At 39.0% G+C, this 14,444-nt stretch overlaps 1 protein-coding gene across 1 annotated transcript in view; it reads left to right on the top strand.

The window, feature by feature from the left end:
• Positions 1 to 14,444, top strand: part of POLR2B (RNA polymerase II subunit B) — a 26,161-nt gene extending 11,717 nt beyond the window's left edge. The window contains exons 5-25 of the mRNA XM_074905592.1: positions 183 to 402; positions 1,314 to 1,472; positions 2,495 to 2,659; positions 3,190 to 3,386; positions 4,123 to 4,242; positions 4,604 to 4,790; positions 5,926 to 6,069; positions 6,347 to 6,486; positions 6,600 to 6,711; positions 7,152 to 7,306; positions 7,563 to 7,761; positions 7,854 to 8,022; positions 8,487 to 8,583; positions 9,891 to 9,985; positions 10,266 to 10,516; positions 10,604 to 10,693; positions 10,966 to 11,073; positions 11,556 to 11,669; positions 11,761 to 11,921; positions 13,238 to 13,433; positions 14,307 to 14,444. Of these exons, the coding sequence (XP_074761693.1) occupies positions 183 to 402; positions 1,314 to 1,472; positions 2,495 to 2,659; positions 3,190 to 3,386; positions 4,123 to 4,242; positions 4,604 to 4,790; positions 5,926 to 6,069; positions 6,347 to 6,486; positions 6,600 to 6,711; positions 7,152 to 7,306; positions 7,563 to 7,761; positions 7,854 to 8,022; positions 8,487 to 8,583; positions 9,891 to 9,985; positions 10,266 to 10,516; positions 10,604 to 10,693; positions 10,966 to 11,073; positions 11,556 to 11,669; positions 11,761 to 11,921; positions 13,238 to 13,433; positions 14,307 to 14,396 (3,169 nt within the window). The 3' untranslated portion in view covers positions 14,397 to 14,444. The remainder of the gene's footprint in view (positions 1 to 182; positions 403 to 1,313; positions 1,473 to 2,494; positions 2,660 to 3,189; positions 3,387 to 4,122; positions 4,243 to 4,603; positions 4,791 to 5,925; positions 6,070 to 6,346; positions 6,487 to 6,599; positions 6,712 to 7,151; positions 7,307 to 7,562; positions 7,762 to 7,853; positions 8,023 to 8,486; positions 8,584 to 9,890; positions 9,986 to 10,265; positions 10,517 to 10,603; positions 10,694 to 10,965; positions 11,074 to 11,555; positions 11,670 to 11,760; positions 11,922 to 13,237; positions 13,434 to 14,306) is intronic.

Genomic DNA, 14,444 nt, shown 5'->3' with positions numbered 1-14,444 from the left:
ACTTGAAAATGCAATAATTACTGCTTTATTTACATTTCAATGTCTACTTGTTAAATCCAGAAGATAATTTGGTAATAATGCTTAATAGTACCAGTGAGTGCTTGAATAGCTGCCTTCATTATCCTTCTGTACAACCTGGAGCAGTAACTGGCAGGTAACACAGTGGTGTTTTTGTTCTGTAGGTATTCAGCCCCCTTGTATGTGGATATAACTAAAACAGTTATTAAAGAAGGGGAGGATCAGTTACAGACACAGCACCAGAAGACTTTTATAGGAAAAATTCCTATTATGTTACGTTCAACATACTGTTTGTTGAATGGCTTAACTGACCGTGATCTTTGTGAACTGAATGAATGTCCACTTGATCCTGGTGGCTACTTCATCATTAATGGATCAGAAAAGGTAAGGAATTATGCTTTGCACAGCCATCTTTACAGGCACTGAAAGTTCTGTTACTGTTATTCTGTTCCATATGTTTTGCCAGGAACTTAAGCACTTTTGTTCCAGTGTATCACTGTTACTGTGGTCATTCATGGTCTTGTAGAAAGATGGGCTTTCAGTCCTCTGTTAGGACTTTCTTGAGCCACCTTTTCTTCATCTCCAAGGCATGTTTCCCTTCTTCAGTTTCATAAACTGGTTTGCATTGAATGCCACAAAGTACTCTAGATATTTTCCTTTCCATTTTCAACATTGCAGAGCAGCATGCACTCTAAGGTACTTCTTCACTCAGTGTCTCCTCTGGTTTGTTCACAGCTGTATAGATGCATTTTATTATCAGAATAGGTTATTCCCTCCATTGCTGTGGATTCAGCTTAGCAAACCATATCATCTCCATGCTTGTGCCTTATCAGTGAAACTGTCAGGTTTTTGTACCTGACACCTGGGCTTATGCAGCAAAAGAAATAGGAGTGTATTTTTCTTCTTGTGGGGGAAAAAAAAATCTGGCTTTGACAATCAGAGCTGGCATTTAATTTAAATGCCTGTGTAGTGCATTGGCCTTGGAAACAGATAGTGAAATTCTTTCTTTATCAGTGTTGTGTCTAAAGCTAACAGAAACGTCTCAGCGCAGCTAGCAGATGCGATAAGTACATCATGGAAAACAGCGTTCTCTTGAATCTTGTTTTGGTTATTCTACTTTACCTAAGTGTATGATTTGCTTAATACTGTATTTTTAAAATGTAGACTATAATCCATCTGATTTTGGCAAATTGACTTCATGCTGTGCAGTGTTCTTAAAGCTAAGGCACCTAAAGGAATGGTAGAAACACACTGTGTTTGTTTGTTATTTACTAGTGTTCTTGTTTCTAACACAGGTTCTGATTGCTCAAGAGAAAATGGCTACAAACACAGTGTATGTGTTTGCAAAGAAAGATTCAAAATATGCCTACACAGGAGAGTGTAGATCTTGTCTGGAAAATTCCTCTCGACCAACAAGTACTATATGGGTCAGCATGTTGGCCAGAGGTGGGCAGGTATGCCTAAGCAGTAAGAGCCCCTGCCCTGGGGCTTATGTTAAAGACTGGTTTACAAGTTTTAATACTGTTCTGTCTCTTCATGTCACTTATTTTGGGGATTTTAAGGATAAATTTCTTCTGATGCTAAGTTGTAAAGAAGGTAAAATTAAATGAAAATATATTCTGTTTGTCAGAGATCATGCCTGTCTCTGGGACAAATAATGTGAGAATTCAAATGAAGACTCAATTTGTGGCAGGTGTTAGTGTGAAGCCAAAAAATAATTTTAGAATTACTCTAAATACATTCTTGGAAAACCCAAACAAGCTGCATCCTGTTTTTTGACAAAGGACAAGAATAGGAGCAGGGACCATGTCTTTCCTGATGGCCAAGCTAGTGTTTAGATGTGTTTTGCAGACCACATATGAATTTAACATCTAATTCTGCCGTCTATGAGGAGAAATAAGTGCTATTCATAACTTTAAAAGCAGAAGGTGTCGGTACTCCTTTACCACTGCGCTGACGTTTGGAGAGTCCCAAATATGTCCAGGAGTAAATTTACACCACTCTCGCTCCTAATAGCTAGGGTACTCCTGAGTGGTTGTTCCTCTGCATCCCACAGTGTTTGTTTCTTTCTGGGGGGGAGAGCAGCTACTTGGAATTATTGTGAGAATGGAGAGTCTTACACAGTGGAACATAGAAGCTGGGCTTAAGCTAACAGAAGGAAAGCTGAAGGTGGATAGGATTGCTCTTCCTAGAGCAAGGGGAGAGGATGCATACAGGTGAATGAGAAGTATTATTTAAATACCTTTGTATCAGCAAAACTTTCCCAATTTTTGCAGACTTCTACAGTTAGAAATGTTTTTAAAAATAAAAAAGTCACTGCTGCAGTAAGGTTTCAGAATAGCTCCTTAGCTGGCCTCCTGAGAAGTCATCCTTTCCTGTAATGCTTGAATAAATACACTTATGCTGTATCATCCAAATTCAGAGATATGTTTTGATTTAAAGGCAAGATTATTTAAGACAAATGTATGTTTTTCAGGGTGCAAAGAAGAGTGCTATTGGTCAGCGCATTGTAGCAACTTTGCCATATATCAAACAAGAAGTCCCCATCATAATTGTCTTCCGTGCACTGGGCTTTGTGTCTGACAGGGACATTTTAGAACACATCATATATGATTTTGAAGATCCAGAAATGATGGAAATGGTAATATATGTTAAATAAGTTATTTCCTGGCTTAACATTTGGTGTGGATAATCATCCTTCAAAGTATTGTTCATTTTCCTGTTGTAATTTATTACTTTATTGTTTTTTGGGTTGTCTATTACAAATGTCAAAAGTTCTCTGCCTAAACCTATTCTAAGGAGTATTTTAAGTGAACAGAGTGCAATGGAAATTTCAAGGGGTTAATATGTATTTGGAGAAGTAGGGTCTTATCCTACTGCCATTGACTTAAATAGTAAAAATCCTGACTCTACACCTGACACTGCAACAGGCCTAGAATTTACTTGAATGAGAACTATTTTCTGCAGTCTCAACTATATTTTTGTGTGCTTCCTACATGCTCCATTACCATTTTCTGCTGCTTTTGAAAAAGCTACTGTAGTAAAGCTAGAAAGAACTGGATCAGTAATTAGCTGTTCCTGAAAAGAATTATCAGTAAACTACTGCATAGTTTTCCTTCAACCTCAACAGGCACCAGATGCTATAGGATTGTACTGTATTTTGTGCATTAGGTCAAACCTTCTCTGGATGAAGCGTTTGTCATTCAGGAGCAAAATGTTGCTCTAAACTTCATCGGATCAAGAGGTGCAAAGCCAGGTGTCACCAAAGAAAAGAGAATCAAGTATGCTAAAGAAGTATTGCAGAAAGAAATGCTCCCACACGTTGGTGTCAGTGACTTCTGTGAAACCAAAAAGGCCTATTTTCTCGGGTATGTCAGTGTTTTCTGTCACACATCTGCAAATGGATCCTGAATACACATTTTATTCACATTATATGTATATGATTGGAATAATGCACTGAATGGAAGTTTGGTTTTATCTCAGTCTTCTGGATACTCAGTGATAAACCTTAGGGCATTGGTTTATTTTCGTAGCTGAGAAAATGTCAGTAACAGGAAAAAAAAAAAAGGCAGCAAAACAAGCCTCCAACACATTTTGGATCTTAAGTTAAATGTGATGATAGTGATAAATGAGTCTTTGACATTGCATAGCATGGACAACATACAGAGGTTGATAACTGATGTGTAGATAACTACTGATAAGCTGTTTGTAATGTAAACCCACTCTTTGAAACTATTAGAACATCCTCTTGATCACTGCTTATTGGTATGCAGATGAACCATAGCATGAGGAGACTTACCATTTTACACCTGATTCATGTGCTTAAACATAGCCCATACTGCAGTATGGGACAGACATGTAGCAGAAGATGCGTTGCCATCATGATGTAAATACTAACTTCTCTGTAGTTACCTGAACTATCAGTGGGTCGTTCAGTTCGAAGGATGTACATGCTGAAGAGGTCTGGTTTAGGACAGCAATGTCCTAAAGATCTAGAATAGACAGCCTTTAGGAAACAGTTCAGTGATTTAAATATGAAAGCCTGTAATCTTTGTTGTGAATGTCTGCTGCCAGTTTAAAATATAAACTGTCTTATTTGCTTAGGTATATGGTTCATAGATTGTTGCTGGCAGCACTGGGAAGAAGAGAGCTTGATGACAGAGATCATTATGGCAACAAAAGACTGGATCTTGCTGGGCCACTGTTAGCTTTCCTCTTCAGAGGGTAACTATAATGTATATGTTTTCTTTGGAGCTAATTAATGTTAGAGGCATTGCAAACTCTGTGCTTCTAAATCAGTCAGAGTATTCTGTTGTGTCTGATAGCTGGTCTTACACAACATAGCCTGTATCTGCTTATGATTTTTTTTCATGGAGCGGGTAAATTTCCTCTAATAGTAGGTGACTAGCATCAGCTTCTTTTGAAGGGTATTTTGTACATGTGCATGAACATTGTGTTCCCCCCCCCTAGTTACAAATTACCTGCTGCTTTTCAGGAGGCAAGTGACATTTTTCCCAAATAGTGCTGAGTAGGCTGCCTTGCTACAGTACTATTTAATTATGTTTCTTGGTATCTCCTTCTACAGAATGTTTAAGAATTTGCTAAAGGAAGTGAGAATATATGCACAGAAGTTTATTGACAGAGGGAAAGATTTCAACTTGGAACTGGCAATTAAAACAAGAATTATTTCAGATGGTTTGAAGTATTCATTGGCAACTGGAAACTGGGGTGACCAGAAAAAAGCTCATCAGGCCAGAGCAGGAGTATCTCAGGTACAATAGCTGAATAAGGCATGGTATCATTTGTCAAGTTTATGTAAAACTCTGTCAAACATGCATGTCGTATGTTAAATAGAACTATTTAAAAAAGGATAGCTGAAACAGATGAAGATCCAAATAGTTGAGTCTCGTGTGGGGTTTGGGGATTTTTTGTTGTTTGTTTTTTGTTTTAGCTGTTGTGTTCACTGCAGAACAGTTGGTGTAACTCTTGTAAAGACTTTTTGTGTTAGAGCTTGTGTGTCTGGTCAAGTCCTAGTCCCGGAGAATCTTTAGGGAGGATGGATTTCTTTCCTTTAATTACTTCCAGTGCATCACAGGTGGTTAAAGAAACTTGAGTGACACCTTGTAATGTAAGTTATATATTCTACAGCTAATGATGAGAAGCACTGACTTGATTAGCCCAGAACAGTGCTTAGTTGAGCCTGTTTCTCATAAAGTTAGAGGAAAGAAGTGACAGTTTTTAAATGTCGGCACGTTTTGTTGTCTGGAGCCCTGCTGAGATCGTAATATGGGGAAAAAGAAGGTTAGGAAAGGGATGAAGATGGTAGCTGTCCCTGGATGGTGTGTTGCTGGGGTATGTGTATGAGGGACTTGTTTGCTTTTTAAATAAACTCTTACATTTCAATCTGTAAAAATAAATTTTCTTAAATTTTTGAAAGCCTTGAGTAGATGGAAAAGAAAGTAAATGCTGATTTGCTCCTAATAACTAAGTTATCTTAGTTTTTCAAACCAAGTTTGAAAAGATCTGTGTCATTGTGCTGACAAACATTCCTGTTGAAAATGCAGCTTAAAAAGTATTTTTGAGTATCACTCACTCTGGTTACCTGATCAGAGTAAGCTGTACTACAAAACCCAGCTCTCTGCTTGGATAACTGTGTTTATGCTGGGCCTTGCCATGGTATAAACTTCTGCCATTACAACACTGGTTAGGAACTTGAGATTTTAATGGTGAACTTAGTCTAAGATTAGTGGAGGTGAACTAAAAAGTGTAGCTAACAAAAACCAGAGCTATTTTAGTTCTTTGAAGTACATAATTTCTAGAGGGTGTTGATCCTTTGCTGTAATGTATCATGATGCCTGTCAACAACACACTTAAGCTTTGACTAACTGAATTCCTTACTATGTGCAGGTGTTAAACCGCCTGACTTTTGCATCTACACTTTCCCATCTGAGACGTCTAAATTCTCCTATCGGTAGAGATGGTAAACTAGCAAAGCCCAGGCAGCTGCACAATACACTGTGGGGGATGGTTTGCCCTGCTGAGACCCCAGAGGTAATGAAAGTAATCCTTGTGTCAGTACTTACTTATGCCTTTTATCTGCTAGTTGTTTTATAGTCATGGCACTTATGATGATCACTTACACTTTTTTTTAAAATGCTGACATGAGTATTTAGCTTTATAGATAACTCTGTGGTTGAATTATGTATATTAATAAAGTAGATAACATGTTTTGTGTCCGCTTCCTTGAGGACTTGAAGTTTAAGTTCTTGGACCTTCTTGGGGTAGTATCTTGATTTGGAAATACAAGTTAACTTTGTTTTTCTATTAGGGTCATGCAGTAGGACTTGTGAAGAACTTAGCTCTGATGGCTTACATTTCTGTGGGGTCTCAACCATCCCCAATTTTGGAATTCTTGGAAGAGTGGAGTATGGAAAACCTGGAAGAAATATCTCCAGCAGCAATAGCTGAGTATGTGCAAATGAATCTCTTTAAACAGACTTATGCATTTTATCCTGCACAGCACTTCAGCAGTTTGGTTTGGGGTTTTTTAAACTTATCTGTTTGTTTTTTCCTCTTTCTAGCGCTACCAAGATCTTTGTTAACGGCTGCTGGGTAGGCATACACAAAGATCCAGAGCAGCTCATGAATACCCTGAGGAAGCTCCGTCGTCAGATGGACATCATTGTGTCAGAGGTATAAATTTTACATCTAGGATTTGGGCGTCTTCTTAGATGAGAGAGGATGATGCCTTGATATTACTTTGCTAGCTCCAAATAGCATTATTTGCAAGTCTCTTTTTGAACATACTTCATGTTGCGTTGTTGTTTGTTTTTTTTTTTTGCTTTGGGAGTTTTGAGGGATTTTGTCCTTCTTGGAGGTGTTTTTTGTTTGTTTGATGTGTGTGTTTAGTTGTGGGGATTTTTGTTTTGTTTGTTTTTTAAAGAGGATCCAGTTGAAAAAAACAGTCAAAAATAGTCTCTTGAAATGCTTCTGTTTTGGGGAGTGTTAATGCTTGTTCTGTGCTGCTGATAGAACCTATAAGATCTTTGTTTTAGGGAAGTTTGTTATTTTGTGTTTCGCAGTTCTGATTCTGGGCTGAGACCGTACTCATGGGGTGCTGCTTTCTTGCACAGGTCTCAATGATTAGAGATATTCGTGAGCGAGAAATCCGCATCTATACTGATGCAGGCAGAATTTGTCGACCCCTTTTAATTGTGGAAAAACAGAAGTTGCTGTTGAAGAAAAGGCATATTGACCAACTGAAGGAAAGAGAGTATAACAATTACAGGTGAGATATGTTCCTGAAATTCACCTGAATGTCTAATTTTCCATTTTGGAAGCCGTAAATTCCGTCAGATTGAAGAGAGAAATGTTTAAAGCTTTGTGCAGCACAAAGATGCTGTCTCTGTCTGGTAGCTTAATTCATATTTTTATCTCACTGTGGCAGTGGTAGTAATAATAAGCCAAGGAAGTCCTTGTTCTTGTTACTGCTGAAGAGACCCATTTTATGTGTCAGTTGAGTATTCCAGACATTGGTTATTCAGTTGGCAGGATCTTGTGGCCAGCGGTGTAGTAGAGTACATTGATACACTGGAAGAAGAGACTGTGATGCTGGCAATGACTCCAGATGACTTGCAAGAGAAAGGTGTGGCATATTGTTCAACGTACACACACTGTGAGATTCACCCATCAATGATCCTGGGAGTATGTGCATCTATTATCCCTTTCCCTGATCACAACCAGGTCAGTGCATCTCTTCTGACATCCTGCTTTTAACGGATTTATGTGTAAAGAGCTTTATGCACATATATACTGGTCTTCCCTTGTCTCTGTAGTCTCCCAGGAACACATACCAGTCTGCTATGGGTAAACAGGCTATGGGAGTTTACATTACAAACTTTCACGTTCGTATGGATACGCTGGCACATGTGTTGTATTATCCTCAGAAGCCCCTTGTAACAACACGCTCCATGGAATACTTGCGATTTAGAGAGTTACCAGCAGGTATGTTGTCAGTTAATGTTTATTAAAAATATTACTGTTTTGTTTAAACTGTCACAAATGTTGTGTGTAGAATACCTGAATATTTAGCAAATGCATGTAGTTTAAAAATCAACTATAGGTTAAATGTTAACTTATAGCTGGACACCTAGACTGCAAAAAAATACATTGCTAGTGTTGCAGCTGAAACTACTTCATCCATATAGTCTGCTAAAATCTAACTGGAAAAATACATTTTTCATATTTGGTATTTGCTAGGTTCTTCACAAGGGGTCACTCTTGACTGACACTCTTTACCCAAAGTTGCATTTGCTGCTACTATGTTGGTTTTGTGTGGGGGACGTGCAGATTTTATCTCAGAAAGGGTATAACAGCTTCACTGCAGAAAATACATCTATTTTGACCTACAAGTAATGGCTGTCTGGTATGTGTGCATCCTTTCAAAGTATTTGCTCTGTGTATTACAGGTATCAACTCGATTGTAGCCATTGCATCATACACAGGCTATAACCAGGAAGATTCTGTCATCATGAACCGTTCTGCTGTTGACAGAGGCTTTTTCAGGTAAGACTTTGTAAATTTTTTCAACTACTTGGAAGAAAAAAGTATACTGAGTTGTCCAGAGGCTCGAGAAAAGTTCATCTTACACTGAAAGATACCATTCTCCAAATCTTTCCAACCTGAGGAGCTTTTTTATTTTTTAATTTATTTTTTTTTTTAAATGGGGATGGAGGGAGCAGCACAATGAAAATGGTGAATGTGTACCTTAGCAAAACACAGTGAGGAATGGTTCATCCTTTGTGTAAACTGTCTTCCCACTCTGTCTTCCCAACTCTTCCAATTTTGTTTTTACTATGTTTATTGTTCTTTGTACAATGGTTAAATGAAAAAATTTGGACTCTGCTGTTATTTAGCTCTTGTCAGTTATATTAACTCCTTAATAGCAATATTGCAGCTTTGTAATACAGTCTTGTCTATATAGTAATACAGTATTATAAATATATTTGTAATATAGTCTTGACAGTTGCTACCAGTGAGGATTTCCATGTTCCTCTCCTTAGTAGGAAATGCTGTTGGAACAACTGGCAACTGATGTGAATTTGTGCATTATAGTTTTCAGATGGCAGTGCTTAGCTCTATAGCTGGTCAACGGGTTACTAGTTATGTTGATTTTCTTTTGTCCAAGTTGAGACCAAGAAGAGTGTGATTGGTATCTTGAATCTACTGCCTTCCAATGCAGAATGAGACTATTAAACTTTTATGGCTCACGTGAAGCTTTTATAGAACCTCCTGTGTGCATGGGAACAATTAAGTATTATTTTTCTTAAAGACTGTGGCTTTGGTGTGCTGGCAACTGAGGCAGCAAACAAAACCCCCTAAAGCCTGGAAAGAAGCTTATATAAATTGAAAGTTTTCCACTGCCGCTCAGCTGTACTGAGTGTGACACTGCAGTGTAGTAGTAGAAGCCTAAAAATGCTTGAAAAATGGCAGGTATAAGGAGAAGAGTAATATGAGAATGATATGATGAAGATGTGAATAATCTTTAGAAATAATAACTGCTTTTGAGATGTCAAGCACTTCTAAAGGTCTCTGCTGTTCATCAAAAATTAGCATGTTATGTATAGGATCTTTGGCAAGAAAAGTGACCATCAAAATGTCACCTGAAACTGTTTCTTGTTTGTTTGGTGATGGTCAGATTAACAAGACTTCAGAGGAAATGTTGTGTGGCATGTGAACATGATTTGTTTTGGTTGACATTAGTAACAGTAACCATGATATGTGATAAAAGGGTGATGATGTGAAATTGAGTTGTACAGATGGGGAAAAATGATGCTGGTTTCACTGGAGGAGGCTTTATAACTTTGTTTCAGATCTGTGTTCTATCGCTCATACAAAGAGCAAGAGTCTAAAAAAGGGTATGACCAAGAGGAAGTTTTTGAAAAGCCTACACGCGAAACTTGCCAAGGTGAGATGTAAGAGTGCATGAAGACGTGAGTTTTTAAATTAAAATTTTGTAGGCAGAGTTGTCAGTGTTGTTGAACTGATCCAATCCTTATTTTGGGACATATAAAACAGCAGAAATGTCTGTATTAATAGCAAAATACATCAGTTGATATATTTGCATAAAATTATCTTTAGACATTTTAGCAGTAGTCTGAAGTTGCAAGCAGACTTGTAGAATTTCTACAAGATCAAAGTCAATATGTTGTAAAATTTGGGAGTCTACTTTTTCTTTTTTTCCCAAGGTATGAGACATGCTATCTATGACAAACTTGACGATGATGGTTTGATAGCACCTGGGGTACGTGTGTCTGGGGATGATGTCATCATTGGCAAAACAGTGACACTGCCAGAAAATGAAGATGAATTGGAAAGCACCAACAGACGTTTTACAAAGAGAGATTGTAGCACTTTTCTTCGAACTAGTGAGACTGGTATTGTAGATCAGGTCATGGTAACCCTTAACCAGGAAGGATACAAATTCTGCAAGATCAGGGTGAGCACTAACGTATGTGCTTTCTACTTTTAACCATTTTTGTTCTGTATTTAAGTTACCAATTGAATGTTTTTCTATGGCTTCCAGGTACGTTCTGTAAGAATCCCACAAATTGGAGATAAATTTGCCAGCAGACATGGGCAGAAAGGAACCTGCGGTATCCAGTACAGGCAAGAGGTAGTGATTTTTTTTCTTTTTTCCCCTCTTAACATTTAATTTCTGATCTTTCTAGCATTGGAACCACCTTGAGTGAGTTGTCTGTGGAATATCTACTAGGGTGAAGTATACTGGCTTAAATTTAGCTAAAATGTTTGGAAAGGAACACAGCTGCTGCTTACACAGTACTTCAGTGCCTTTGAAATGCTTTAAAACATTTAATTTGAATCCACGGAACTGCTTTTCTTAAAATTTATATTCTGGACAGTACTGACTCTGTTTCCCTGCTCTAGGATATGCCCTTCACATGTGAAGGCATCACACCTGATATAATTATCAATCCTCATGCCATCCCTTCCCGTATGACCATTGGTCACTTGATTGAGTGTCTTCAGGGGAAGGTAAGAAGAATCTTTTATGCTGCATGTCATGTCATGTCTGAGCAGTATGAATTAAAATGGTTGTTGTTTTGGGGGATGTTTTTCCACTTTTTTTTTGGTAAAGATAGTTTTCCCTGGTAGGTGTTAATAAAAAGTAAGGATTGTTCTCCAGTTACTTGATGGCAAAAGCAGGTTCCTTGGGGAAGATCTACAGTCCTGTAAATTTTTTCCAACGAGTCAGACTACAGTGTACTCTCTCATCTGTTATTTTTATTCAGAACATTTCCAGTGACCTAGAAAAAGGAGTAGTGAAATTGTTGATATGGTGTATTTTTAAAAAACTCACTATAAATTGTGTAGCTGATAAACAAAGCAAGACAGGCTACTGTCATGGGCATGGAATCTCAAATTCTGGCATTAAGAGTTAAAACTGTTCGAAATAGCTTAATGTTTGACCAGTCCTTCAGAAATCTGACAGGCATTTGCAAATCTCCTCTCTGTAGGTGTCTGCAAACAAGGGAGAAATTGGTGATGCTACACCTTTTAATGATGCTGTCAATGTGCAGAAGATTTCCAATCTTTTATCAGATTATGGCTATCATCTAAGAGGAAATGAGGTATGATCAAAATACCAATTCACTTATTTATAAAATATACATCTGAGGGATAGTAAGGTTTATGATTTGATAATTGCATTGACTACTTCAGGTCCTCTACAATGGCTTCACTGGTCGAAAAATCACATCACAGATCTTCATTGGTCCTACATATTATCAGCGGTTGAAGCACATGGTAGATGACAAAATCCATTCTCGTGCAAGAGGGCCAATTCAGATCCTTAACAGACAGCCCATGGAAGGTAGATCTCGGTAAGGATGTTTATTAGTTTCTATACAGTGTTTTCTTTTTCTTTGAAGTTTTTAGCCCTAAAAATTAGCTGCCTCAACTTTGCAGCTAGAATTTAATTAGCTCACCCCAATTAGCCACACATTTTCATGTGTTTGGCTTAAGATGATTTATTTGGTGCAGGTGTCAAGGTTTTGGTAGCTGGGGCACTGCTGGGGTGGCCTCTCTGAGAAAAGGCCAGGGGTTGACCTGTGCTGGTCACAGGCACGTACAGCTGGTGCAAACAGACCAGCCACTGGCCAAAGCTGAGCCCATCAACGACACTGGTGGTGCCTCTATGAATACATATTTAAGAAAGAGTAAAAAATGCTGTGCAGCAGCTGTGAGAGAGGAGTGAGAAAATGCAAAAGGAACAGTCCTGCAGACACTCAGGTCAGAGGAGGAGGAGGAGGTGTTCCAGGTGCCAGAGCAGAGATGCCCCTGCAGCCCGTGGTGAGGCAGCCTGTGCCCCTGCAGCCCGTGGTGGACCATGTCAGAGCAGGCTCCTGGCAGGAGCTGTGGCCTGTGGGGAACTCGTGCTGCTGCAGCAATCTGTTCCTGAAGGGTTGTACCTCAGGGGAAGGACCCATGCAGTAGCAATTTGTGAAGGACCATCCCATGGAAGGGACCCCATGCTGGAGCAGAGAAAAAGCGTGAGGAGGAAGGAGTGGCAGAGAGTAACTGTTATGCACTGACTGCAGCCCTCATTTCCCCTGTGACCATGGGGAGGGGAGGAAGGAATTGGAAATGAAGGAGTGAAGTTGAGCCTGGGGAGAAGGTGTGTTTTGTCTTTGTTTCTCACCATCCATTTTTAATGGGCACTAATTAAATCAATTTTCCCCATGTTGAGTCTGTTTTGCCTGTCATGGTAATTGGTAAGCCATCTCCCTGTTTTTATCTCAACCCACAAGCTTTTCCATCTTATTTCTCCCTGTCCTGTTGACATGGGGGAATGAGAAAGCTGCTGGGTGGGCATCTGGCAGCCAGGCAAGGTTAAACCCACCACATATAAATAGAGGGTGATTTAATTGTTCACCTTGTTTTGCTACACGGTTGTGTTGTGGCTGTTAGCTGTCCTGACATCTGCTTTAGAATGTTCAGCAAATGATTGTGTTAGCATTCTCCCCAACAGCTTTATTCTGAGGTGTTAAGAGGAAAATTAATGCATAGCTTTACTAATGCCTTGTAATACAGCTGTTGTGTTTCTGACAAGTTACTTGTTCTACCAAGAACTGATGTATTTTGCCAATGAACTCAAAAGGGTTTGTGTTTGGTTTTTTTTTTCTTTTCCTTTTTCTAGTGATGGTGGCCTTCGTTTTGGAGAAATGGAACGAGATTGCCAGATTGCTCATGGAGCAGCCCAGTTCTTGAGAGAGAGATTGTTTGAAGCTTCAGACCCGTACCAAGTTCATGTCTGTAACCTCTGTGGAATCATGGCGATTGCAAACACAAGGACTCACACCTATGAATGCCGGGGATGCCGTAATAAAACTCAGGTACGTGTGGTTTTCATCAGCCAGTGTTTCTCTTTGTGGGTAAGAGGAAATGCCACTCGGGTGAACGGCAAGACAGGGAAGTAAATATTTAAAGAAGCATCAGAACAATTGCTATTTTAGTTTCATAACTGTTTTAAGTGTTTATAGTTCCCTAGTTAATTTGGATGTTTCCTTATTAATTATAAAGTGCTGACTTGTTACTTGGCAGGAAATGCTGTTCAAGTATTTTGCAGTGCAGAGTTTTCAGAGACTTTAAAAGTAAATGCTTGAGAGCTTATTTTAGAAGTGAAACTCAGAATTACAGGAATTTAGAGACATTGCCCTTCTGTCTGTCCCCAGGAAGGTACTTATGCTTGTGGAGCTGGGTCCCCATGGGAGGCCTTTTGTACTCTTTAATAAATAAAAAGGCTCTGTAGTGTGTGCTTGGTTACAGAACTATGTCAAGGGAGAGTGGCAGCAGAGATAAAAATAGTTGCCTTAAACAGGCTTGTTCTTGTGCTAGGGACTGACTGCTGCAACTCAAACAATGTCACTGGGGTTACTGAAGATGTGTGCTGGAAATCTTAAGTGCATTTACTGCACATCAGGCACACTTTGCTATGCACATGTCTCTTGTTAAAAGGCTCTTGCTAAAGATCAGATCCCTTGGCTGTGGGGTTTTATCATTAAAAATGTGTTCTGGATGGCTGCTGTGTAGCCTCTACAGTCTCAGCTTCCCTCTTGCTTTGTTACTCTCTGAGCAATTCTTGTGAAATACTTTCATGTTTAACTTAATCAAGTTTCTGGCTCAAAACTGCATCTTATTTGTGTAGAGGTGGTGGAAGTTGATGCTTTAGAAGTGCTTATCACAAGCTTTTTGAAATTTTTTTCCAGATATCTTTGGTTCGAATGCCCTATGCCTGCAAACTCCTCTTCCAAGAACTGATGTCTATGAGTATTGCACCTCGTATGATGAGTGTTTAGCCTTTAAAAAGCAGGGTTTTTTTAAAAATGATGGGACTGAAGTGCTCA

The sequence above is a fragment of the Athene noctua genome, chromosome 4 (assembly GCF_965140245.1).
Source record: "Athene noctua chromosome 4, bAthNoc1.hap1.1, whole genome shotgun sequence".
Lineage (NCBI taxonomy): Eukaryota > Metazoa > Chordata > Aves > Strigiformes > Strigidae > Athene > Athene noctua.
The sequence above is the reverse complement of the archived record's forward strand: the minus strand, read 5'-3'. Positions and strand labels throughout refer to the sequence as shown.